The 27,817-nt window shown below is 42.3% G+C and overlaps 1 protein-coding gene across 2 annotated transcripts; it reads right to left on the bottom strand.

Annotated features, from left to right (window-relative positions):
- Positions 1-233: 233 nt before the first annotated feature.
- On the bottom strand, positions 234-27,431 carry ZRSR2 (zinc finger CCCH-type, RNA binding motif and serine/arginine rich 2). 2 transcript variants are annotated; one of them, XM_027054458.2, is made up of 12 exons: positions 27,124-27,160; positions 26,587-26,666; positions 26,291-26,336; positions 22,997-23,075; positions 18,123-18,231; positions 17,840-17,926; positions 14,685-14,723; positions 13,954-14,072; positions 8,846-9,059; positions 3,865-3,920; positions 2,992-3,101; positions 234-727 (listed from the first exon to the last, which is right to left on the bottom strand). In XM_027054458.2, the coding sequence occupies exons 4-12, from the start codon at positions 23,014-23,016 to the stop codon at positions 267-269; spliced, it is 1,215 nt and encodes a 404-aa protein (XP_026910259.1). In that variant the 5' UTR covers positions 23,017-23,075; positions 26,291-26,336; positions 26,587-26,666; positions 27,124-27,160; the 3' UTR covers positions 234-266. The 2 variants fall into 2 exon arrangements, with proteins under 2 accessions (XP_026910259.1, XP_026910258.1); XM_027054457.2 differs by lacking the exon at positions 26,291-26,336 and having other exon boundaries at positions 27,124-27,431.
- Between the last annotated feature and the right edge of the window lie 386 nt (positions 27,432-27,817).

Here is a 27,817-nt window from a genome sequence, read left to right as displayed (position 1 = left end):
TACACATCCGTAAGAAGAGGAAAAAGACTTAAGCAATGCTCCAGTGTTGGTTATCACCAAGGGTTAGGATTACAAGTGATCTTCACATTATCTATACATTTTGTGTCTTCTATGCTAAACACACTGATTCTCAGAGAATAAAAGTATTTTGAAATAGGGTTCTTTCTGCCGGACTTGCTAATCCATCGAGCTCAGAGCCCTCTACTACCCAAGTATGAAGCAGCCATCACAAATAAGATGTACGATCATTTCGGAACAAAATCGGTTTATTTGGATTTGGGACTCTGCGTTGTCCTGTCTCTGCTGCCTGACCTCCTCCTGCCACGACTCCTGGACCTGGAGGAACTCTGGCTCCGGCTGGCCCGGATGCGGCTGCCATCCCTTTTTCTTCCTCTACTGCGCGGACTGCGCCTCTCGCGACTCTTGGACAGGTGTTTGTGAGACTTCTTCCCCCGGTGGCTGCTTCTCCTTTTCCTGTCAGCTTCCCCATTTCTCTTGTAGGAATGCGACGGACTAGGGCTTCTCCGCCTCCTGGGCCTCCCGTAGTAGTCGTCGTGGTGGCCCATCCTCTCTCTCCTGTCTGAGCCCTTGCCAAATGAGGAGCCAGTCCGATCTGGAGACAGGTAGATGTCTCTGTTAGCCTCCCAAAACTCATTGTTGGGATTTCGGAACACGTGGAGAAAGTTGCAGTGTTTTCCTCTCGGACACTGTTGTATTTCAAATAAACCTGCAATGGCACAGTGAGGAAACAGCATTTACTGCTGGCACTTGATCCTTTTCAGAGGGTACGCTGCCGATGTTTGGAGGTGATAGACCTATCTTCTCCTGCGTATGTGAAAGGGGCTTACAGGGGAGCTTGGGTGGTTGATCGGTTAAGCGTCTGATTCTTGGTCTCGACTCACGTCATGATCTCACGGTTCGTGGGATCGAGCCCCGCATGGGGCTCTGCACTGACAGCTCCGAGCCCGCTTGGGGTTCTCTCTCTTCCTCTCTCTCTCTCTCTCTCTGCTTCTCCCCTGCTCTGTCTCTCCATAAATAAATAAGAAAATAAAAGGGGCTGACATAAATTGATGGCATAGCTCTGGTTCCCAGAATTTCAAAAATATTCAAATGCTCTAACAAATGGCACTGTGAAAAGGTAACAAGCCAGAAGTTTTAATTAACCAGAGTCTCCTGTTCCCCGACTGCATGACAGTGTGCAGTGCAAGTGAACAAATGGTGACCACATCTTTTTTTTAGGGTTGCACCATCCCACTGATGGACAGTGTAAATCCCTAACACTGAACACCCAGCCCTTCGGAGTCCCTGCCTTACACTTTAAGAAGATGGTAAACACTGGCCAAATGCTTTTAAATTTATACCAAGTGCTTGTAATATAAAAGATTCTTGTCAAAGGTAAAATCTATCTGAACGATTCAGAGACCCTCGTGAGGTTTTCAAACTTTTTTTTTTTTTCAATTGGTAAATTCCCCAAATATGGAAAACAGTGAAAAGTGAAATCCCTCCACACCACACGTTATAAACAAAAAGTCAGGATGGACCAGAGTCCTAAATGTAAGATGTGAAACCATATGACTCTTTGAAGAAAACATACAAGTAAAATCTTTGGGACACTGGGCTGAGCAATGCATTCTTAGATAGGACACGAAAAGCACAAGCAAAAAAAGAGAAAAAAACCAGATTAAATGGATTTCATCACAACTAAAACCTTTTGTGCTTTACAGGACATGATGAAAGTGAACAGGCAGCATAATGGGAGAACACATTTGCAAATCCTATATGCAATAAGGGGCTTGTCTGCAGAACAGATCAAGCCCTCTTACAACCCAGTAATAGAAAGTCAACCTAATTAACAAGGGGCGAACTATCTAAATAGACATCTCCCCAAAGAAGTTCTACAAATCACCAATAATGAGGACACACAAAAACTGCTCAATGTCATTAGTTACGAGGGAATATCACAAAGTGGTTATTTAAAAAACGTGAAACCGTCTCAATATCACACCCAGAGGTACCTCACTGAAGTCACACTGGATTCCCAGGAACCGACAAAAATAACCACCTTTGGGGAAAAAACAGTTCCGTCTCTTGCAGCCCACAAGCTTTCAAATGTAAGACGGAAAAGTTGGGCTTTCCAAAAGAAGGAACTCTAAATTATCACACACACACCCCCCACCTTCAATAGATGGTTTTTAAGTGACAGCATCCATTAAGACCACGCTGCCAAAGATAAAGAATTTGAAAATCATAGATTCTTTTTAATAGTAGGCTTTGAGCAGACAAGTGTAAAGCCAAGAAAGGGAAAGGGTAAGAGAAGCGCTCCCCTGAGGCACGGATCACTCTATCTCTTTGCTCCCGGAATGGTTCAACAATAAAGAGTTTGGCCAAGCCCATGTGGCAGAGACGAAACAATAATGAGGCCTTCAAAACTGCCAGCTATTCAAAGGACAGACTCCTTCCTGGACGCGGCAGCCACACCGCGAGGAGTCCGTCTGGCCAAACGCACCCTCACCACACCCCACCATCATCGCTCTCCACTGCACAAACACATGTCTTTCGAGCCAGGCAGGACATGTTATCATGTTTTAGGTGGCAAAGATGACAGGAGATCCGTTAGGGATAAAGACGGGGAAACAAACCAAGCTTGAGTGAGGGGAGTCCCTCTGACCGCCACGAGGAAGACGCGGCTTCCCACTGACACAACTCCCAGGCTTCCTCAAATTTTAGAGCCCAGGACTGAGGACCAGAACACGGAGGTTCTAGCCTCCACTCTGCCACCGAGACACTGGGACTTCAGTCACCTCATCCATAAAGTGACCCACAAGTCTATTACAGATCTAAAACGGGAGGGCCTTTATAGGACGACCTCTGCTCGTCCGGTGTGAGGCAAAAGCTATGTTTCACCCCTTTAAAAGACCGCTTTTTCCCGTAAGAAAGCCCTCTTATCCAACACTGGAACGAGTGGCGTAAAACCACCGTGCTGTATTTTACCACAAATTGCCATTTTCCACCGAGTCACCGGGCAGAATTCGCACTGGAGCTGCCGTCCCGCGTACCATCGCCCGTTAAACAGAGACAGGGCTGCTTGGCATTCTTCTTCCCTTTAAAAAACACACATTAAAGGGTGCATTTTACAGTAACTTTCTATTACGTAGATAAGCCCTACTGGTAATTAACCCTTCTAGCAGTTTATCGTAGGACCACCAAGTCCACTGCTTTCACTCGAAGGAGTCCTCATGAGAGCATTCAAGCCCCTGACGCTCACAATCTATTCAGGAACACTTCGTACTAACCCTCTTGAGAGGTTCTGACGAATGGCCACCGGCCGGAGGCAAAGCTGCTTAAACCAAAGATCCGACCATCCAAAACGCAGACTGTCGGAGCCTCTCCTTTCTCAGCTAGGACTGCTAGTTTTCTTATCACAATGGTTAATTTAACCCATTAGCCATGGCATGGCACAAACCAACAGCAAGACAGGCAGAAATGATACACCGATTGCTTTCTCAGTGGGCCAAATGCACGGAGATTACTTGGGGCTGCAATTTCTGGCTCTTTCACTGTATACTTTGCTGTTCTCTATTCTAGATCCCCCTTTCCAGTTTGTATTTCAATTATTAAAACTATGTAAGTAAAAAATAACCATTGCAAAAGACTCAAAACTATGTTAAGTGTACAACGGATAAAATACAAATGCATTTTCAAATCCCTTCTATATAGATTTCTATATTAGCTCTTGATATTTACATTTTTAAAAATACCATGCATATGAAAGCGATATATTTAGTGGAAGAACCCCAGATGGCAACATAATCACAACACTATACCATGACAAAACGTGAAGATGTTTATGTTCCAAATACTTACGATTGGTACTGAACATACACATTGCCTCTCAGGTGAGGTTCCAAGTTGCAGCTGACCTAAGGAGCAATGAAAAATTTGATTTAAAAAAATGGAGGAAGGGGCATCTGGGTGGCTCAGTTGGCCAAGCGTCCGACTCTTGGTTTCTGCTCGGGTCACGATCTCACGGCTTGTGGGTTCAGGCCCCACGTTGGGCTCCATGCTGACAGTGCAGAGCCTGCTTGGGGTTCGCTCTTTCCTTCTCTCTGCTTCTCCCCACCTCGTGCTCTCTCACTCTCAAAATAAATAAATAAAACTTAAAAAAAAATCTTATTAAGAAAAATGAAGGAAAAGAACCCCCCCCCCCCACCTCCCAGGTCATCACAGGCATCTTTTCCAGAGTAACACTACCAAAAGTAGTTATCATTTGAAGATTCCAAAACCCAGATACGATACCACTCACAGGTCTATTGAAGGCATGCTTCAGCACACAGCAGTGTTGCAGGCCCCAATTATTTGATCCCTGTTGATTTAGATTCATTTTTCATAGATGTGGAATGCTTCACACATATATAAAAATATAGAGAACAAAAATCAACCCATACATACACCACCCAGATTCAACACTAAGGCTTTCTATTTTTGACTAAGAATGTTGAAATATGCAAAACATGAAAGACCCAGTTGAAACCCCTTCTGCCTATTTTCCCTCCCCCATCACACAGAAGAGCACTAGCCTGAGGCTGGCGTATCCTTCACATTCCAAATGGAAACACACACACATAGCTATATGCACACAGACAGGCATATACACATATATGCATGCCATAAAATACACAGGTATATTATGTATAGACAGGTCTATTACGAATAAATGGGGATATTTTTTGTGAATATACGGGTATATTTATGTTTACATATGCAAAGAAACTTGTATATGTATTGACAAATAATGTATAGTATTGCTTTGTACATTTAAAATTTTTACAAAAATAGCGTATATTTTACATTCTTTTTTCAAGGTATCATCACATAAACATGACTCATTTTAACTATATGCTGGATAGATCAAATTTTCAAATTTATTTAGCTACTCCTTTAAATGATAAATATCCAAGGTGCTTCCAATTTTTCATCAGCAAACAGTGCTGCAATCGGCATCCCTGAACATGTCTCCGTGGGTAGGATCTCTCTGGTATGCATAATTAGAAGTGCTGTCCCCGTTATACGTACCTTCCACTTCACTAAGTATTGACAAAGTGCTCTCTGAAGTGGTTTTGCTGATGGACACTTCCTCACCCAGTCTTAGTATTAACAGAATTTATAACTTTTCACCTGATAGGTGTGAATAATCTCATTTAATATGCACTGTTCTATTACTAGTCAGGTTGAACATTTGATCATTTGCCTTCAAAAATGACAAATCTGGACACACAGATCAATGGAATGAAAGCTCAAAAATATACCCACGATTATATGGTCAATTAATTTTCAACAAAGGAGGCAAGAATATGCAATGGGAAAAAGTCTCTTTTATAAATGGTGCTGTGAAAACATGCAAAGGAATGAAACTGGACCACTTTCTCACACCATACACAAAAATAAACTCAAAATGGATGAAGGACCTAAATGTGAGACCTGAAACCATAAAAATCCTAGAAGACAGCACAGGCAGTAATGTCTCTGACATCAGCCAAAACAACATTTTTCAAGATAAGTCTCCTGAGGCAAGGGAAACAAAAGCAAAAATAAACTATTGGGACTTCATCAAAATAAAAAGTTTCTGCACAGCAAAGGTAACAATCAATAAAACTAATAAAAGGCAACCTATGGAATGGGAGAAGATATTTGTGAATGTCATATCCAATAAAGGGTTAGTATCCAACATATATAAAGAATTTATACAACTCAACACCCAAAAAACAAATAATCCAAGTAAAAATGGGAAGGCAGGGGCACCTGGGTAGCTCAGTCAGTTAAGTGTCCGACTCTTGGTATCAGCTCAGGTTGTGATCCCACAGTTGTAGCTTCAAGCCCTGCATCGGGCTCCATGCTCAGTGTGGAACCTGCTTGGGATCCTTTCTCTCCCCCTCTCTCTGCCCTCCTCTGCTCGTGGCTCTCTCTCTCTCAAAAATAGATACTAAACCTTTTTAAAAATAATAAAAATGGGAAGACATGGCGGCACCTGGGTGGCTCAGTAGGTTAAGCATCTGACTCTTGGTTTTGGCTCAGGTCAAGATCTCATGGGTTTGTGAGATGGAGCCCTGTGTCAGGCTCTGCACTGATAGTGTGGAGCCTGCTTGGGATTCTCTCTCTCCTCTCTCTACCCCTCCCCTGCTGTTTTCTCTCTCTCTCTCTCTCTCTCTCTCTCTCTCTGTCTCAAAAATAAACATTTAAAAAAAATGGGAAGACACTAACAGACATTTCTCCAAAGACATCCAGATGGCCAACAGACACACGAAAAGCAGCTCAACATCACTATCAGGAAGTGCAAATAAACACCACAATAAGATACCACCTCAAACCCTGTCAGAATGGCTAAAATCAAAAAGACAAGAAACAACAAGTGTTGGCAAGTATGCAGAGAAAAAAGAACCATTGTGTACCGTTGGTAGGAATGCAAACTGGTGCAGCCACTGTGGAAGACAGTATGGAGGTTCAAAAAATTAAAAATAGAATCACCATATGATCCAGTAATAGTACTACTGGCTATTTACCCACAGAAAATGAAAACACTAATTTAAAAGGACACATCCACCTTTATGTTTATAGCAACATTATTTACAATAGCCAAATTATGGAAACAACCCAAGTGTCCACTGAACTGATAAAAAAGACGTGGTAATATACAATGGAATGTCCTTCAGCCATAAAAAGAATGAAATGTTGCCATTTGCAACAACATGGATAGAGCTAGAGAGTAGAATGCTAAGCGAAGTAAGTCAGAGAAAGACAAAGACCATGATTTCACCCATATATACAATTTTAAAAAATAAAGGAAAAAAAAGGAAACTGAAAAACTAGAGAACAGATAGTTACCAGAGGGGAGGTGGGGTGGGGAGGGAAGGGGAATGGGTGAAATGAGGGAAGGGGATTAAGAGTACACTTATCTTGACAAGCACTGAAAAATATACAGAATTTTGGAATCACTATATTGTACACCTGAAACTAACACTGTATGTTAACTATGGTGAAATTAAAATAAACTTAAATTAAAAAAATAGGACTTGTTTTTTTATTTAATGGTATAAGAAGGTCCTCAAATATTGATACAAATGTTTAGCTTTTATTTTCAAAATGAATCTACATTGTTACAAATTTGTTCTAGAGTATTTTTATTAGAGTATCCACAAAGAGGCAGATCCATAATGATAGCTTCAAACCCCTTCCTTAGAAGGAGGACTAAAAGGCCTGGGGAGGCCATGTCAGTTACACCATCAACTTTAGAGATCATTTAATCCAGTGGCTCCCAAGGACCCATTAATTTTCCATGATAAATTCAGTATTTTGGAAATTTTCTTACCAAACACCTTTCCATTTAGAACTTCCAATGTGATTAGCATGAGCTTGGCCAAACCAGAAAAAAAACCACGCCATGGCTAGCGGGTGCAGCCCATTAGAACGAATGGTGGGGTCCCCACTAAGCAGGTGGAAGTTTTGAAAGCAGCCGCACCACTGACTTCACAGAAGCAGTATAATGTAGGCCCACAGGTGGTCCCACAGATCAGAACGCACTGATGTAGTCAAAGTCCCTCCCCTTCGGGATGAGGCAGAGGCAGGAAGAGGTAAAATGACACGCTCAAAAGCCCAGAGCTACTCAAAGCACGCAGACTCCTCCCTCGGTCGCGCTGCTAATGTGCTACTGTGCCGTGTGGGGCCGGGCCTTCCACTCTCGTGTTCACTGCCTGTGTCGAGAAGCGGTGTGAAGACTGGAAGGAAGGTGCACGCCACAGAAATAAAACATAAAGGGGGAAGAGAAATTTTAAAATAATTTTTTTTAAATTTTGCACTCAGTGGACAGAAGTATAGCTTTGGCTTCCGTGAGTGCTACTGGTGCTTAGCAATTGCTCTGTTCCCTGGCTATTACACCTTGCCCCTGGTCAGTGCCAACGAACAGGGGGAAAAAACAGGATTTTATTCCTTTTTTTCCCCTCCAAATTATGGGACGTTTTCCCCACCCTAACACAGCAAAATCATTCAGGTTCGGATCTGATCAAATCACAGATGAGGTAGGAGGCCATGCTATGCTAGGATTCAATTCCTGGGTCCTGAGAGCAGCAGCTATTGACCTCTGCCTTTATTCTTGCCTTAAGGAATGTTCTCAAATAACTATCTGTAACCCGAAAGGCTCTTTTTTTTCACCCAGGATGCTGCACCACAAGCCATGATTTGGAGAACACCGTGTTCAGTATTGAGAGTACTGAATGAACAAAAACAATGTCAAAAAAAGGAATCAAGGTTTCTTTTCTAGGGTAGCTCCAGAAGACCGAATAGGTTCTAGGATGGAGATTGCAAGCAGGCACCATCAACAAAATGCAACAAATTCAGTAAGTGGTGTTCCACTGTATACACTGCGGCTCTAGGTGAGATCCACTACAGTTGGAAGGGAGCGGGTGCATCCTCTGTCATACACAGCCTCTAAAGGAATGCCGGGATGGTTATGTGCAGGACCTTATGCTGAGAGTTCATAGGCTGGGAAAGAGTTGGACTATAAAGGTACTATGAATAGATGAGAGATCCTTCCATCCATCTAGACCCTGGAATCCAGGAAATAGCACACTAGTACACAGGACTTTATGCAGTCCTCTACTGCACAGACACCAACGCAGGGGGGAGGCCAAGGAAATCACATTTGAGTGCCTGGGTGCCCACCAGTGGACTAGGTGCTGTACCATCACACACACCCAACCCAGGCAGGGAGCCTACACCCTAGCACTCATGTCCTACGGGGCACTTTGGTGGGAGGTGAGCAGTCCCCTCCTTCATGTGCATTGTGCACGCCCACCTTGAACTGGATCACTTTCCCAACGTTCTTGAACTCGGGAAGCACGTCATCATAGAAGTCCAGGAACTGCTGGTAGGTTTCCTCTTCACTGTACTCTAGGCTTGCATCAGGGTCATAGTCGTCCCTTCTGCACTGCTCCATCCCAAATGTCGTAAACATGCTTTTAATCAGAAGTGTGGGACTCGAGGATGGGAAATTGTGTTTACGTGAGCACCTGCATACGAAAGGGAGACTTAAATGCAGCAGTCCAATAGTTACAGTATCAAAAGCTCACTTTAAACTTTGGGATAGAGACCCAAATAACTTGGTTGTTTCCACTTACTTGCAAGATAATAAGCCCTATCCAGATGTCCAATTTCAACACCTAAACTGTTCTAAGACTGACCAATATACTTGCTTTCATGAAGATGTAAAGTTGGGAATTATTTCCAAGTTCATATGCCATTCAGCTGCCTTTTGGTGATGCTCACAAAGCCTCCTACATGTAAAAGTGCAGGGAAAAAAAGGTCCACTGCCATGACAGATTGTGGTGACAGCATGAAGATACCGGATGTGGAACTCAGGAGGAAGGTGAGAACAATACGATCCTGGTTCCATACAATCTTCAACTAACTCCATGCTTAGCGAATATAATCTAAGAGTTTCGAGCTAACGGAATACTTCAATTTCACATGTGTATAGCATTTCATGGTTTCTGTGGCATTTTTATATTTATTCTGCTGATCCTTGCAACCCATTAGGACAGTCAGGGCCAGTATTTTCCCCACTTTGCAAAGAGGGAAGCTGAGGCCTAGAGAAGCATACTTATCCAAGTCACATGGCTGGTAAGAGAGGATTCAAGAGATCTGAGTTCACCTGTCTAATGCCTGTTCATTATATGGTGTGATGAATGCAATTAGTTTTCATGTAATAAAGAGAGTAACCATTATGAAGAACATTTTTCTTTTCACAGTTTAAACTGAATCATGTTATACCTGAATATTTTAAGTCTTTTATATGAGTTTACTTTATTTACCTCCTTCTCCAAAAATGAGGGGCAAAAAATGTAGTTCACGGTTCTAAATCATCAAATTTTCCTGATTAGATTTCTATTAAAAAATTGGTTGAGGCAAAATTTTCAAGAAAAAAAAAATCCCCACAACTTAGGAAGAAAAAAAGCTGAAGAAAAAGGCAAGTGTTAGAAAAATCAATGGCCTTGAAATGCCTAAATGTTGAACTCCTACTCACTTTCCACATCTGTAATACATCTGCGCACCGAGAGAGACAATGCATACAAAGTGCCTCCCATACATCATACCCAGTACAGAGATGCACAGTGTCCATTAATGTGAAATGTCCAAAGGACCCTCCTATATAGATTCAGTTAGAAACCTTGTGATGAGATCCATCTTCCCAAGTAGAGCTACCAGCAATACAGAGAGTGAAACCTCAACCTGACTACAAGTGTTGGTGGTGAATCAGAATTTTCCAAGTACGAAGCACATACAGACTTCAACAAGAAACCAATTTAACAAGGTTAAAATTCTGCTCATGGGATTATTACATCTGAATGAACTTGGCTCTAATTCCCAGGGTGTCAAATGAGCATTTGAGTTTTGGAACAGAGCCAAAGTCCCTGTCTAGGGAAAATCCCCACTTGGCCTGGAGACAGTCCATACAATCGGAGTTCATTCGGGGCCAGCCCTAAAGCGCCTACTGAGGAGTCCTCTCAGACAAGAGAGATCTCGGAAGGCAATCTAAAGGTGTGGTACCAAACCTGTGTGACTCCCAGAATCACTGGAAGGAACGAAGATTTCTCAGGTTCTGTTCCAGACCATCTGTTAAGAGCTCAGTGTGGGAAACCCATATTTTCACAGTAACTCTCCCCACCTGATACTGAAGGTCAGCCATGTTTGCGAAGCCATGGTTTAGGCTTATCATGCAGTTAGTTGAGTAGAGAGTAAGATTGCCACGAAATCACATAATAAGACATTACCCTAGCCCAAGGTCGGCCCGTGAACCATATGGTCTCCAGATGCCCCCTCAGGTATAGCCAACTGACTACACCTCTTTTTCTCTTCCTGAGGGGGCACTCAAGGTCCCCACTACCTTTGTCCTCCACAGAACCAAGTTACATCCTGAAATTAGGCTGCAACCATTTATTGAAGGTCTCTGTAAGAAACATTTTTGGGAGGGGCACCTGGGTGGTTCAGTCAGTTAAGCGTCCAACTTCGGCCCAGGTCATGATCTCACAGTTTGTGAGTTCGAGCCCCACGTCGGGCGCTGTGCTGACAAGTCAGAGCCTGGAGCCTGGTTCCAATTCTGTGTCTCCCTCTCTCTCTGCCTCTCCCCCACTCATGCTCTTTCTCTCAAAAATAAACACGAAAAAAAATTAAAAAAAAAAAGAAACATTTTTGGGGAAATTTTGTAAGCAGCTGTTAATAAAACATCTATCAAAGTGTCCATCTCCTTACTCCAGGTCTTTACGCAGTATTCCATGGGAGAAACATGTAGAATCTGATGCCTGGAAAATCTCTGTCTTTCTGGAGATACCACTCATTCTTCCTTTTTGGTAAGAACTAAGTGAGCCATTATCTGCCCAGGCTATGTTACAATCCAGGGCCAAACGTACCGCCCATTCACAATAGGTCACTTTCTCCTCCCTTCCTTGTTCTCCATTTCTCTGGGTAAACTTAGTGCAGTAGATTACGAGCCCTCTTTAAATCACTCCTGGAAATCAGTGAATTATAAATATTCTGATAAATAAGTTTTACTTTTCATCAGCAATTATGTTTTCAGGAGGAAAAAAAATAGAACTCCCCTCAAAGCTGTGACTCCAAGAAGTATCAATTCCAGAAAGGTTCTAGAATTGAACTGTGTACTAATTACGAAAACAAAACCACTGAAGAAATGCTTAGGTTATGGAAGTGTCTGTCTGATAATGGGACAAGCCTCAACAGCAAAGAACGGTTGTGTGAGTCTGGAGCAAGTCACCGCAGCCCTTTGTCGAAGAGGAACAGCTTCATTGTCTGAAGGGATGGCGCTGGATTTCAAAATTGCTCATTGCATAGAATCTGATTTCACAATTCATCACTGGAATGATGAAAGTACCCAAATGTTCCCAATTTCACGTGCCAAGGAAAATACTAAGAAATGTTCACAAACTAATCTGATCACTGCCAATTATCTCCTTGAAACGATTCTCAGGGCAGGGTTTTGAGAGCCTGACAGTCCGCTCTCCTTTCGGCAAACAAGTACTGCTGGCTGATTGCCTGAAATCATTTAGGCCATCTCCCCTTCTCTCATTTCTGCCCATCGAAAGGAAAATTTAGAATCACATGAGCACAGTCTTCAAATTCAAGGAAATGCTAGAGATACATCATAAACGAGAAGTCCTTCAGCTAGAAAACTTTAAACGCAATCTGGTTCGGCTACCCACACAAATGTGAATGTGTATCGAGGCTCAACAGTTCTCTTTGGTGGGGGGTGTTTAACATCAATTATGACTATTTCTTGATGAAATTAAGTAAATTTCAGGAAACACTTCTGAAGGTACAAAGGGGAATAAAGTCTCTTCTCCTTTCCCTAGTTCCCAGTTCCTCAAGAGGATGCTTCCAGTACTGACCGCATCCTGTGAGCCCTTTCACAGATATTGTAGGTTTACACAAGCCCAGCTCTAAATTGTAAATGGAGCCACGCGTCCTATGTTAGTGGCTCTCAATCCCAGGGCGCATGAGAAATGTCTGAGGGCCTTTCAACAGTAAGGCTGCCCAAGTCTCACAGATTTACTCAACTTTAGGTAGGACACAAACTTTTTAAAGCTTTCTAGAGGATTCTAACGTGCACCTGGATTGAGAACCATTGCTCTTAAAAAATGTAAAAGGGCATGAGGGCTTAAATGAGAAATGAAAAATAAAAAATAAGAGAAAGTTCATATTTTCAAAGAAGGAAATGAAACTCATGGCATGGATAATTTTATGAATCAAGTGAGCAACAACATAAAGTTTTCTCATTAAATACATATGAATTTGCTTATTCATATCCCTTTTGGGATTAACAGGACACTAAGAAATGATTAGATCTCTTCTGCCGAATGCTTAGTAATGATCAGATTTTTGTCTTGGATAGATTAATTCACCACTATGAATTATTTATCTACTTTGAGTTGTTCATTCATAAATAAGCCAAATTATAAAAATCATCAACGCCTGGCATATACCATTTAAATATCTGCTAAATGAATGAAGACACCGACACTTAGTTTTCCACATGAATGTCCTGTTTCAAAAACACTGAGCCACAAGAGGCGGAACTGAGTGTCTCAGAGAATGAGGGCAACCAGAACACAATGAAAGTAGCAGCAAACACTCAAGACAGTGTTTGCCATGTGCCCACCACGGTCCTCTGTGCTCTCCCCGCACGCGCTCCTCGCAGCCTCACAACTGCCTCCCTTGGAAGGGAGATATACCATTTTTAATCCCCATTTTAGAAATGAGGAAGCTAAGGCACAGAAAGTTTAAGTAACTTTCTCTCTCTTTTTTTTTTTTTCTTAAGTAACTTTCTCAAAGTGACAGCTGCTGAAGTCAGTTTCTGCACCCAGGATCTGTTCCTCCGTCAGAACAGACAGACTGAGAATGGAGAATTACAATACTTTTCCTCACTCCCTCCGGTCCTGTCTTTCACAGATAGCCCTCTGGGCATGCCAATTTTTTAAATTTAAATTTTAAACTTTCATTAATTAACTTATTTTTTTGAGGCATGCCAATTTTTTAAAGCCTCTTTTGCGCACAGTGTCGGCCATTCAAAAAAAGAAAGCCAAGCTACTCCAGCGTATTGAGCTACATCATTTCCCCATCCAAACCGCCCCACGTGACCCATGCAAGCACAGGAAGAGAACGAGAAGCAAAAGGTCTTCGTGAAGCCGTGGAAGGAGGGCAAAGGAAGCCCGGTCAGAGAACCAGCCTGAGCCCACCCAGGGAACGGGTACAGGAGGAACAGCGGGCTGCAGAAGTGGCAAGAATGCAGCAGGTACCTGATTGCAAACATGTCCAACTCAAGCCTGTGATGCTCCCAAAAAGAGAACTGAAAACCCTCGACATTTCAATTCACGATAAAGCAAAATTAGTTACCTATCTCCAAATCTGCACGCTCCTGTTTTACTGTAGAATGGACAATTAGCTCGGTCTTTCTCCATTATCCGTAAGTCCGTCGGTGGTTCTGGGTTTTGCCATGTGGCACCATTTTCCAACTGTTGAAAATAACCATGACTTTACTGGTGGTGTAAAAATCTACAAAGAACTCAATGTTTCAAACATATCCAAATATTTTGGCCAACAATAAAAAATGGAGTTAAGAATATATACACTTGGGTCATAATACACAATTGAGACTTCACAAACAACTGTCTGGAGACACGCACTGGGTGTTTGTTGGCTCCCACTCACTGCCCACAGCGGGCATCACTGTGGCTACCAGGAGCAGTCGCCAAGGTTTGCCTGCTGCCCATCCATTCTGAACAGGGTCAAAGGACTTGTCAGGGAGCCACCCCTGAGGGAACGTTATGCTGCGCTGTAGCAAATTAAACTGTCTATTTTGGGGAAACAGCGTGTCATGTTGCTCACACACACTTTAAGGACTATAAATAAGCAACATCCACAGGGCTGATTTGATACCATTTGCTTTTGTTTGTCAGGAAACTCCTGCCGTTGTTGTCGCTGCCGTAAAAAAGTCACAGAGCCACAAAAGAGATTCCAATATTCAGACATGACCTAAATAGCTTACCACAAAATTAACATTACTAGAACCGTTTTTATAGAAATGTTCACTAGTTTCGAATTCTGAATGGAAGGTTTAAAAATACCTCGTTTTCAGCCTGCTCCAGCATCTTCTGCACAGCTTCCTACAAATGGTGCAAACACAGGACAGTCAGGAAAGTGTGCAAGTCAGGAAAGTCACGTCTGGTTTCTCTGGTTAAGAATCTCAAGTATAACAATTAAAAAAAAAAAAAACAACAACCAACAACAAAAACAAACCACACACACAAAAGGCTTCAGGTTCTAGTTTGTTCTCTTCTAGCACAGATCTTCTGAAAAGCCTTCAAAGTACATATGGCTGAGAATGTTTATTCAAATAGGGCATTGAACAGCTCACATGGCAAAACAGTCTTATAAGTTTCAGTAATAGTACCATTTAGCATATTTACTCATATATACCATATTCTAGCTTTTAAGATGAGTGATCTAGTATTAGTGAATATTACAAAATGTAATGCTCAGGTGAAACGCCATCACCACTTAAGAGAGGTTAAATCATGACATGAACAGTAGTAATTCGGGTTGATGACAAAATCTCAAACTTTTTGGTAAGGCAAAGGAAATCCTGCAATATGCCAGTCAATTCTGAGCTCACTGTCACTTAAACACATTTTAAAATCTTCTTGACAGACCTCTCTTCCCCAGCCCCTGAGAGCATGACCTAGAAGACTCATCCGTCTGGCTGCTGGAGAACTCTACCTAGCCACGTGGGGTGCTGGCTTAGTGTGCCCACGGGCACAGCTCTAGCTCTTTCCTATCCCCATCCACCTGGCTGCCCCACACCTGGTAACTGGTGCTGCCATTTGCTGGCTTGTTCCGCCTAACAGCCTAAAAAGTAGAACTGGAATGCCTCTCCTTCTTCCCCTCCCTGTCCAATCTACAAGCTGGAGTCCCAGTGACTCTGCCTCCACACACCCCAAATCTGTGTGATTGATACGAATCTGATATGAAGCACTACCCTCGTTCAAACCACTATCATGTCCGATCTGGAACAGACTGTCTAATCGGTCACTCTATATCCACTCTTGCCTCCTTGGGTCACTGCTCCCTGCTCCTCAGCCCTCCTTCTTTACACAAGGCATCCCATCTGTTGGGATGCCTGGGTGGCTCAGTCGGTTGAGCGTCCGACTTCGGCTCAGGTCATGATCTCGCGGTCCGTGAGTTTCAGCCCCGCGTGGGGCTCTGTGCTGACAGCTCAGAGCCTGGAGCCTGTTTCAGATTCTGTGTCTCCCTCTCTCTCTGACTCTCCCCCAGTTCATGCTCTGTCTCTGTCTCAAAAATAAATAAACGTTAAAAAAATTTTTTTAATAAAAAAAATGATCTGTTAAGGGTACAGATATAAATTAAATGAAGTCAAACCCTGCTTAAAAACCGCACGATGGCTTCCCATGACACGTAACATAAAACCCAAACTCCTCCTCCCAATCCAGGAGGCCTTACATGATCTGACCCTGCCTACGTTCCTGACCTCCTTCCTAGCCCCCACCACTCTCTCCTTTGTTCTCTAAGATTTCAGACACCCTGACATTTTTTCAGCTCCATGCTCAGGTTCTTCCCTCTGCCTGGATCCCTTCTCCCAAGATCTCTGCATTCAGTTCAAACATCGGCTCCTTAGACAAGTCTTCCTTGATGAGGGCAATCTAAAAAAGTACATTCCGACCTAATCACTATTACATGACTCTGCTTTCTTTCTTTGTAGCACTTACCATTATCTCAAAGCACTTAAAATTATTTTTTGCTTACTTATTATCTAGTTCCCCCATCTAAAACACTCGGGGAGAGCAAGGACTGTCTTTTTCACCATTCTACCTCCATCTACTAGAAAAGTACCGAGCATACAGCAGAAACACAGATTGCATATTTCTTTATACATGTTTAGAACCTACTTCATTCTACCTGCCTTTCCGTAATGTCTCACCAGGCTTTTTTTCAAACAAAAGCCTTAGTTATTTTTTAAAAGAAGCCTTAGCTTTTATCTGATGCCAGAAAGACCTCAATTGAGAATATTCTACGGTTAAAATGGGAATCGATTACTCTGTAAAATAATGACAAGCTCCCAACTGTTTTCCTGCCCCCTAAAAACCTAGCATGGTCTCATCTGTAACGCAGCTCTCAAATAAGGGTGTTAAAAATCTGCACTGCAATTAACTGAAGGCCTGAGACACAAAAAACAAAGTTCACGGAGGCTGCTTCTACCCTATCACAACTAAGACAAACAAATCCATTTTTCTCCATGATAAGGTGACTACCCATTTTTATGCTATTCAAATTTGGGAATATGATGGAAAAGATACATCCTGATGAGTCAGTCAAGGAATGATGAGCTGTGGGATCTTGGAAATAAACACACAGCATTAAGGAACAGCAGCAAAACACATCAAAGCAATCTTTAAAACATCCTGGAAGATATATACATAGACCTCATACATTTCTTTCTTTAATGAGTGACTACGTGTTACCTACAATGACCTTGATAGCCAAGTTGGAAAGGGAGTCAATATTTAGCAACAAAAAATATTTCCTAATTCCTCAATATGTGAGTTTGTGATTTCTTTCAACCAATTCATTTTTGCTGACATGCCATAAGCAGCTAAGTGTCTTATTTACTAAATAAGTGTGGAAACCATACAAAATATTCTCTGAATGAGTCAACCCATATACAACAGAAGCTCAGAAAAACACTTTGGTGTGAATGTGAAGAGCCAGAGCAAAAAAAAAAAAAAAAAAAAAAAACAACACTTGCACTAGAGTGATACAAAGTATAAAGCAGGGGCCAGATGCTTGTTTTTAGAAATAGTTTTATTGGAACACAGCCACAACCATTTATTTATATATTATCTCTGGCTGCTTTCATGGCGCACCAACAGAGTTGGATATTTGCAAGAGAGACCATACAAACTACAAAACCTAAAATATTTACTCTCTGGCCTTTACAGAAAAAGTGTGCCAATCCCTGGTATAAAGGGGAAGATGGGTAGTTGCAGGAAAACGTTAATTTAAGGTATCTGCCATTGCAAAGACCCAAAGCAGAGCATCATAAGGCAACTCTAGTGTGTATCTATACAAAACAGGCCTCTTACTAACCAGGAAAACAAAGTCCAAACCCTGATATGCCTATAGCTTATTCCTCAGCCCCAGCCCAGCCCAGATCTGCGCACTGAGAGGATACGCAGTGCGTTTATCCTCCTGTGACAGGAATCACCTCTCTTTCTCTCTTCTCCTGTAGCTTCTGCTCCTCCTCTTCTCTCTCTTTTCTCTGCTGCTCTTCCCATTCTTCCTTTAACTTTCTCTTTACAGAAAAAAAGAAAAGGAAAGGTAATTCTTCTCACACACTTTTTAAAAACATGTAACGTATGGGGAAGATAAAGTAAAAGCTTTACCACTGGTAAAATGGATAATATCTATTCTTTTAAGTTCAAAACCCGTAACTCTTAATTAGAGTTATTTGGTTAACTAGTTAGCTGGTTATCTGATGAATACCATACCTCTTGTTCTTCCTGTCGTTTTCGAGCTGCCTCCTCCTTTTCTTTCTTTATTCTGAATTCTTCTTGTGCTTTCTGCTCCCGAAGCAACCATGCCTCATGTAATTTTTGCCTATCAATGTAATGATGCAATCAAACAAAAGAAATGAGCATTAATCTACAAATACACCCAATGATAGCAAAATGATGAAGCTATCATGAAAGATATTTTCCAGAAAGCAGGTAAGTGGAAAGTAAGAGGAACAGAAGATATGAGTAGCTATCTTGGAAAAGCACTGCATCTCAGTAGCTCTTTTCCTAGAGGGTGACAGCTGAAAATCACTACGTGCACATTTGATACCTGTGACATCTGTTACATAGAACGATGACGCTACAACTTTCCCTTTAGGTTGACCATTGTGATGTTTAGGTGTCAATAAAGATGCCAAGTTTCGAAGCACCATCTAGCTTTTCCCGTTCCGAGGGTCCTATCCTTTCTCTTCTATGCGTTTTACAAGTAGTGATGGAAGACCGCAGCACCATGAAAACCTGCCATCTGCTGCCATAGATCTTTGATGGCTAGTCTAGACAGTTAAGACACTCCTGTGGCTTGCCCCAAGCACCTACACTGCTCGAAGAAGGGAAATAAAACTATACCTGATCTGGTCTTTAAAATAAAGCTACAGGCTTTAAGATGACAAGGAGTTATAAAAATAAATGAGCAGGTGTCTAGTTTATTTTTGAAAATGGCCAATTATAAAGAGTGATGTTATCTTAAAATGGCAAGCGTCTCAGACATCCAATAGCACAAGGTTCTAATTGAAAGATAGGTTACATTTCAAAAGTTCAAAAGTCAAGCAGGTGTCTATCTATGTATTTATTTACTTATTTTTAATTTTTATTTTGGAGAGAGGGAGAGAGAGACAAAGCATCAGCAGGGGAGGATCAGAAAGAGAGGGAGACACAGAATCTGAAGCAGGCTCCAGGATCTGAGCTGTCAGCACAGAGCCTGACGCAGGGCTCGAACCCACGAACCATGAGATCATGGCCTGAGCTGAAGTGGGACACTTACCCAACTGAGCCACCCAGGTGCCCCATGGTATTTAGAACCTAGATTGCCATTTTGCCACTGAATTTGTAAAAGAGAAGTGAAATACGAGAAATGGTTCTTCAGCAATGTCAGGAGTTAAATAAGGTTTTATGTCTAGTCTGGGGAACCTATTCACAGTATCAAATACCCTACGGGAAAATAGATTTCATTTCCAAGCACAGATGGTAGGAACACATCTTTTACCCATGGTAAAGATGGGCACACCGCATACATCAACATTCCGGTGCACATTGTAGGTTACATATAGATGTTTCAGTGTGTAGGACTCTAATTTATGAATCTTTTGAGGAATATATTAATTGTATACCAACCAAAAAAACAAAGTGCATATAAATCTAAGACCTCAAAAGAGTAAAATGGCAAAACTTTACAGTTTAGCAACTTGAATACAGTGTTGAGAACTAGGACTGCAGAGCTCTGGTCACTTAAGTACATCAAGTCCTTGCCCCGGGAAGCCTGGAGCAGATTCTAGCACGGCTTGCTGCAGTGGAAGGCTTGTCCTTAGACTGACCCCCAGAAACCCCACCCCCACCCCCGCGAAAATGCCTGCCTGAGAAAGCTCAACACTGCCAGGAAAATGGAGCATTTGCTGTAGCCAACACAGGATGATCGGCCCTTGCCCTCCCTTAGAGCATTTACTAAAAAGGGCTTATGACTGTGAATAGGTCTCTCTCCAGGACCCGAGAGCCATTCGCTGGACATGCAGTCTTTAAGAAGGATAAGGCCTATGTGTCCCAGCCTCTGTGAGAGGACAGACTCCTGAATTCTCTGCCTGCCTGCTGACAAACGCAGCTGGCCTGGTCACATTTACACTGACTGACCCTTTGTACTTCTTCACCTCTTGAATTCTCCTGAGCCCCTATACTCCTCCTGCTCTCTCCCTTTAAAAGGCGCAAATCTCCCCTGCACAAATCAGAATGGAGCTCAGCTCTTTCCCCTACAGTCAGGAGAAACGGGACACAATCTGTTCTCACCACTTTCAAGTCTGCCCGTGTTCTTCTCTGATGCTATACATCTGCGTTAAGGCAGTAGTACATAAAGCCATACGGTACTGCCAGAGAATTAGTTCTCTTGTTTTTCAACAACACGGTATCATGCAACTTGTACAGGAACCAAAAACACCAAAGGAACACAAATATCTGTTTATGTGATTTAAAAGCAGCGCCTCAAATAAATGGGAAAACAAAAAAGTGACTTCCCTATATCATACCATGTATATCATCTTCATCGTAAGAGGAATCTAAAACAAGCAGAGTTATTACAGCACCGCCCATCTGCTAACATGATGGTAAGCATATACACCTGCCGACTCATTCCGTCGCCCTAATTCTATGAGGTGGGTACTATGATTGATTTTATTTCCATTTTATCTCCAGATTTAAGACGAGGAAATTGAAGTTAGAGAGATAAGCAACTGGAACACAGCATGTAATTGGCAGGGCCACGGCTGCAATGCAGCTCTGGCTGAATCGACTCCATGGCCTGCATCACCACTGTATTTTCTCTTGGCATTTTGCTGATTGCACCTATTTATGTGCTTAGGTGGAAAACAGGAATGAACTACATGCAAAGAAGCAACATTCCCTACTAAATACACATAGCTAGAGGGTGTCTATAAAGTTTTCTACTCCTTTTAAAAAACATCTACTTTTTATTGTGGCAAAATATATGTACCATAAAATTTAGGATTTTAACCATTTTTAAGTGTATGGTTGAACAGCATTAAGTACATGCACATTATTCTGCACCACTTGGGAAAAAAAAAAAAAACTACCCCCTGAAAAATATTGAGGAGAAAATAGAATATGTTCATCATCTTGGGACGGAGTAGGCCTTTTACAGTCCAGACACCAAGGCCAGATATCACGATGAAAGTTGAGGACGTGAAAATCAAACTATGGTGAGTAATGCCATAAGCCAAGTTAGGACTGATGACAAATGAGAAAAACATATATAATACATATGACAGATAAAGGATCAATATCTTTTTTTAAATTTTTCTTTACATTTTTTTTTAAATTTATTTATGTTGAGAGAGAGAGAGAGCGCGCGCACGAGGAGCAGAGAGAGGCAGGGAGAGAGAATGCCAAACTCCGCACTGTCAGCACCGACCCCAATGCGGGGCTCGAACTCATGAACTGTGAGATCATGACCTGAGCCAAGAGTCAGACGCTCAACCAACCGAGCCACCCAGGCGCCCCAACGATTAATAGTAATAATACTGCTTACACAACAAACTTTAAAAACATGTATCCCAAAAAAGAAAGGTGCGAGACTTAATCTAAAATAGGTAATAAAATATATTAAAAAATACACAGGCTTACTAATTAAGAAATGTATATTTGAAACAATGAAATACAACTTTTACGACAGGAGGTTTAAAAATAGATGCCTAGTGTGAGTGAAGGTATGGGGAAATGGGCACCTCGATTCACAGCTCGAAGGGCTGCATACTGGGATGCCCTTTCTACCCAACCACCTACATTTTACATGTACTTATCCTTTGATCCCAACAATTCCGTTTCTAGGCATTTTCCTGAGTAAAAAAGAGGACAATTACCAATGATACATAAGCGTGGATACTCATGGCAACTTTTTACTGAATTATAAAAAATACCTAAGTATAAATTAATAAATAATAGGAAATTCATAGTAAATAATAAGTGAACGTTATTTAATAGCAAATAACCTAAACGTCCATCAGTAGAGAACTATAAATTATGAATAAAGAATTATGCCACATTCAAACAATGGACACTATGTTGCCACTGAAACTGTTGAATCGGGTATGTGAATCAACACTGAAATATAGGTCCTGGGGCGCCTGGGTGGCTCAGTTGGTTAAGCGTCCAACTTCAGCTCAGGTCATGATCTCGAAGTCCATGAGTCTGAGCCCTGCTTTGGGCTCCGTGCTGACAGCTTGGAGCCTGGAGCCTGCTTCAGATTCTGGGTCTCCTCTCTCTGCCCCTCCCTGCTCATGCTGTCTCTCTCAAAAATGACTAAACATTAAAAAAAAAAAATTTGAAATATAGGTCCTATATATTATGCAAAAAAAGCAATTTAAAAAATGCATAAATATCCTCCCATTATAGAAATAAACACGTATAGTACATTTACACGCTTAAATTTTTTTTTTTTAGAGAGAGAGAGAGAGAGCGCACAAGCAGGGGAGACAGAGGAAGAGAGACAGTGAATCTTAAGCAGACTGCACACTCAGTGCAGAGCTCAAAATGGGCCATTTTTTTAATTGAAAAAAAAATTTGTTTTTAACGTTTATTCATTTTTGAGACCCAGAGCATGAGTGGGGGAGGGGCAGAGACAGAGGGAGACACAGAATCCAAAGCAGGCTCCAGGCTCCGAGCTGTCAGCACAGAGCCCGGTGCATGGCTCGAACCCACAGACCACAAGATCATGACTTAAGCCGAAGTCAGACACTTAGCTGAATGAGCCATTCAGGTGCTCCCCCGACCCCCACTTACATTTTTAATGGTGGCTATCTTTGGGTGTGCTGATTTCATTGAAGCCCTTTCACTTTTTTACACTTATTTCAATTTCTCTTTCAAAAACATTTATAAATTAGCAAAAATAGTGAAAAATACTTCCATTTAAGAAAAATGAGAACATCTAACTTTAGTCTGTCAAGTAGAGATTTAAATAGTGTATCCAAGGTATTTTATAAGACCTATGCTGTATAAGATATTATAAAGACCTGTACTAGTTCATAAAGACTTATAAAATTCAAATAAAACAACTGGGTTCATGAGGAAGTGCTCCGATCACTGCTGACCTCTCTATCTCCAACAGCATCTCTTCTTCTAGGTGTTGTTCTTCAATAAAAGCATCCTCCTCCTCCTTCTGTGAGAGTCCTAAGGGAATTTAAATGTTTTATTAAACGATCTGAATATTGTAAAACCTTGGTCAATGATTCAGAAAGAAAAAAGAAAAAAGATAAAAGCTAATCTTTACAATTATGGTACGAACCTGTTTTTAAAGCCTTCTAATAATAAAGGGTCTAACAATAAAGGCTTCAACCAAATGTGTAACAATTTTGATACCCAAAAAGAACAATAATGGTAGATAACACATTAAATTTAAAAAATTAATTGATGCTTCCATCGTCATGCTCAAAAAGGAGGTGGGGTGTGAGAAGGAACATTCATTTTTACAGAAAAACGGCAACGAAAAAAAAATGCAGAAAGGCCGTCATTTTTGCAACCCCCACTTAAGAACTATTTAGAAAAAAATGCTAGAAACATTGGATGAAAGCTTGTTGGCAAGAAATTTATTTACCCCACCTCAAAACCTGAGCGCACGGATGAGTACTAATTCCAAAGGGGGAATACCCTTTTCCGTGGAGCCATCTGATTGGTGACACTTTGACCGCTCCTAGCGTTACTAAGAGCAAAACAATGTGACATCACAGGCCCCCTGAGGTGTGCAATGACACGTATACAGCATCGGCTTTGTAGTACTTGTCACAAGGAGTATAACTGTAAGCTAATCAGAAGATAGGCTAATCCAGAAGTCTGGGTGTTCCACCAGACAACTACCGTGGGCTTTGCACAATAATCAGTCTTGGTTTGGGAAAGTTCCAGTATGGCCTATATATCGCAACTGAGATATTGTTCCTTTACTTGGCTGCAAGTTTGATATTGTGGTCTTTATTCTTAGGAGATGCAGGATGAAGTATTTAGGGATGAGAAGTCATGGTATCTGCAAATGACATGCAAAGAGTTCAGAAAAAAATGTGTACATATGTATCCATATATATCAAGAGAAAGTAAGGCAAATTGTTAACAATTGGGAGATCTAGATGAAGGGTTCGTGGATGTTTATTGCACCATTTTTTCAACTTTCTGTACACTGGACCATTTCAAAATAAGAACGTAGGAAAGTATTTTTAATATAATAAAAACTTTTATCCTTTCCTAGTCATAATTTAAATTTGAGAAAAAAGGAAGAAAACTGAAGTGATCCTAAGGAAATATAACAGAAGATCTCAGACTTAAAGGAAAAAGATTTTGTATCTGCCACATATATGCTGAGTACAGGTCTAATCAAAGGCACACCCAGTCCTAGATAATTTACTTAAGCGACTAAACATTATTATTTTAGCACCTGAAATTAAAATAGGTAAAAAAAAAAAAAATTAGGGTAAATCCTAACTCACACAGAATAAAATCTAATTATTCAGATCATTAAATGATCTAATTTACAGAGACGGCCTTCCAAAGAACCTGGCAATGGGGCTATGATTGATTGACTTACAGAGGTATTCCCATAGAGTAGACATTGCCCGGGCACAGATGATGCTCAAAAACATGTTGCCTGACTCACTCAACCCCTCCATCCTCTCAAAATCAAGCTCATACTCCTCAGAGGTGATCACTAACAGTACGAGGTATAGCATTTGCTCTATACGTACAATCAAATATATGTAAGGATATATATAAGTATAGTATATCTAACCGTATTATACATATAACTGTACATACTGGAATCAGACAACTTGCTTTTTATTCTTAATGTCACCTTGGTTTCTGAGAAGGCAGCTCATTTCAGGCTATTTCAAGTAGAACTGGATGCTAAAGAGGCTTCTTGTAAATGAGCGGTCAATATTCCAGAAATTTCTACCACTCAGTTTCCAACCCACTCTTACAGAATATCTCTTCTAGCTTACTGGGTATTGTTTGCCCATCTGACATGTGCTACAATTAATAGCAGTGTTTGGTACGCCACACTATTCATGAAGCACCACTAAGAATTAGGAGTTGGAGTGGGCCAAAATTGGGGCAGTAGTCCAAAGACAAGTGCTTAGTCTTGGATCTGCCATTAGCTATACAATCCTGACCAAACCAGTGACTGCATCCTTCAACTGACTGAACTGCCAAGGGACATGACCAGCTTGCTTCTCCACAAAGGCTCACTCTGAAAGCACTTTGCAAAGTCAAAGGGGGCGGGGGGGAATCAACACAATACAAACAGGTCTAGGATTTAAAACAGGGAAGATTAACAAGTGAAAAAAAAAAGTTATGTTGGAAGAAAACAGGTTAAGTACACAAAGTACTGTAGCTGAGATGTTAAGGGGAATGAGGGTGGGGCAGACACCAAGGACATCAATAACTGCAACCTGCCCTGTTTTTTCTTTTTATCCCTGAAGCTTTATCCTGCGTTTAGTGGTTCAGTGTGGAATGAGTAAAAGAGAGACACTAACACAGGCCCCAGGTAAACACACCACTCTTCCCATTTTAAATATCGCAAGTATTGCTACTAAAATAATTACCGGGCAACTCCAAGAGTAAATGAAATGTCTATAACTATGTTTCCCAAGGCCAGAGAATCTTGGTTACTTGAGGCCATTGTGGTGGACTGCAAGAAGTGTCTGGATACATTTGTGCAATGTATCCAAATATCAAACCATTACATTGTATCCATAAAACTAATGCAGTGAGGGCTATAACTCCAGAGAGAGAGAGAGAGAGAGAGAGAGAGAGAGAGAGAGAATTGTCTGAATAATCGGGGTGGCAACCCTAACACAGTACTGTGTTGCTTCAGTGCTTCCATCAGCCTCTATAATGACTATGTAACTTTTAAAACTGCGTTAGTACTAATTTCATTGTATTAAGCAGGCAGGTTTAATATATAAATGCTAGATTCTGCCATGTGAAGGACAAATGACACCACAGCCAGTACAGACGAAGGTGCCACAGTATTTTAATAGGAATAAAAAAAACTGCTAAATAACCACAGGGCAACACTAGCAGTGGCATTCCAAACTCCAATCAGTACGATAATCATGCTTGTAAGGTTGCTTCACATCATCCCTAACATTACATTCACGTAGATTTGAATTTTACTGGATGTGTAATTTCACTTGGTTTGGTAATCTGTAAAGACATTGTTTTCTGGTCAGAGTTTCGTATCCAGTTTTGCGCTTAGATACATTTAAATGACAATAATAATCGGAGCCCACAAAGGGTCTCTTGTGTTACTCGAGAAACGGTGAGGAAACTTGTGCAAAAGGTCTAAACCCCTCGAGCCCTGCTGGTTTTACAAAGGGAAACATTCACCGAATAGTTACTATGTGCAAGGGCTGTGCTAGCTGCTGTAATTCATGATGCCTGCACCTGTAATACCGGATACTTCATAAATACTTACACACGACCAGGGGCGATTCACCATGACCTGTCCCCCTCTCTTTTTAGTACGTTAACAGCGTTTCGGAAGTGGGTCTAATCTAACGGCACCCGGGAGGCAGGGGCCGCAGTAATTTTTCAGCGCGTACAATACTTGGCTTCCTTCTGGCACGGGGGCTTCAAGTCAGGACGGGAGCGGAGACAGCAATTTCTGACACACAAAACGGGCTGGGGAAATTACCTGAATCTCTCAATCGAGCGAGTTCCTGCCGCCGTTTCTTTCGTTTCTCCTTCTTCAGGGCAGCTCTGAACTTTTTGTGACTGGAAGATTGAGACACGCACACGCCAGCATCACTTGACCGCACCTGCGGCGCTGCCGGAGTTTTCCGCTCCGCCCCCCCCCCCCCTACTTCCCCTCCCCGCCCGCCCGCTCCGCGCGCCGTCTCCTCGGCGCCCAGTACAGGAAATCGCTCGGGTGCCCGGGAGTGAAATCTTGCCTCCCGTGTTTTAATCACACAACACGGATTTACTCTCGCCTCGCCGTTCCACAAGCAGACGGCAGGTCTTTTCCATCCCGCCCCCCGGTCCCCTCCTCACCTCCCTGAACCCACACACGACGGTGACAGCCTGGGGCGCGCCCGAGGAAGTGCTCGAGCGGCCACGGTGGCTCTTGCCTGGCCCAGCTCCCTTCTCCCTCCTGCCTACGCATCCTCCATGTCCAGCCTCGGCCAGCTCCGTCCCCTCTTCGCATCAGTTCATCTGTCACAGCCCAGCCTACCTCGGTTTCTCCGGAAACATCATCTTCCCGGGCGCCGCCATGTTGTCAGGGCAGCCACGCCCCTACGAGCTGGCCGGAAGAGGCCGGCTGACAAGAAAGGGAGCGGCCGCGCGCAGGCGCGGGTACTGCGGGGCGTCCCGGGGGGAACAAAGACGCATGGCGCGTGGGGGTTCTGATAGGCTGCTGGTGTTCCGAAACCGCACAAGTGAACGTCTCCTTCCCGAAAATTCCTACCCCTCCCTGAAAGTAATTCTTCCCTCCTAGCGTTTCCCCGGGAATATCACTACCTCTACCCACACCACACTGGTGTGTCTTGTGGCTAGGACGTTAAAGTTACACTTGTCTCTCTTGTCCTCATCGTCACACGAAACCTCGTTCCAGGCACACTGTATCGCCTAGCTTCCCAGTCCGACTTTCAGGCACCGCCTTCTTCTGCGGTCCCACCTATCAGTCCCTCAGACGAAGCGCCAGATTCCGCCCTCTGCCATTCACACCTGCCACCTCTGTAGGCAAAAGCAACACCTGGGCCGCCAAGGCGTCATCTTTGCTCCCAAGGAATGTGCACTCTAGAGACGAAGAAGGACCAAATACAAAGATAATATGGTACAGGCAACTGAATTTACTTAACACAGTCCACCTGGGATTCAGGGAGGACTTTATGATGCCTGAGTTTTAAAGGAAGGTGGCCTTTACC

The sequence above is a fragment of the Acinonyx jubatus genome, chromosome X, assembly GCF_027475565.1.
Source record: "Acinonyx jubatus isolate Ajub_Pintada_27869175 chromosome X, VMU_Ajub_asm_v1.0, whole genome shotgun sequence".
NCBI lineage: Eukaryota > Metazoa > Chordata > Mammalia > Carnivora > Felidae > Acinonyx > Acinonyx jubatus.
The sequence above is the reverse complement of the archived record's forward strand: the minus strand, read 5'-3'. Positions and strand labels throughout refer to the sequence as shown.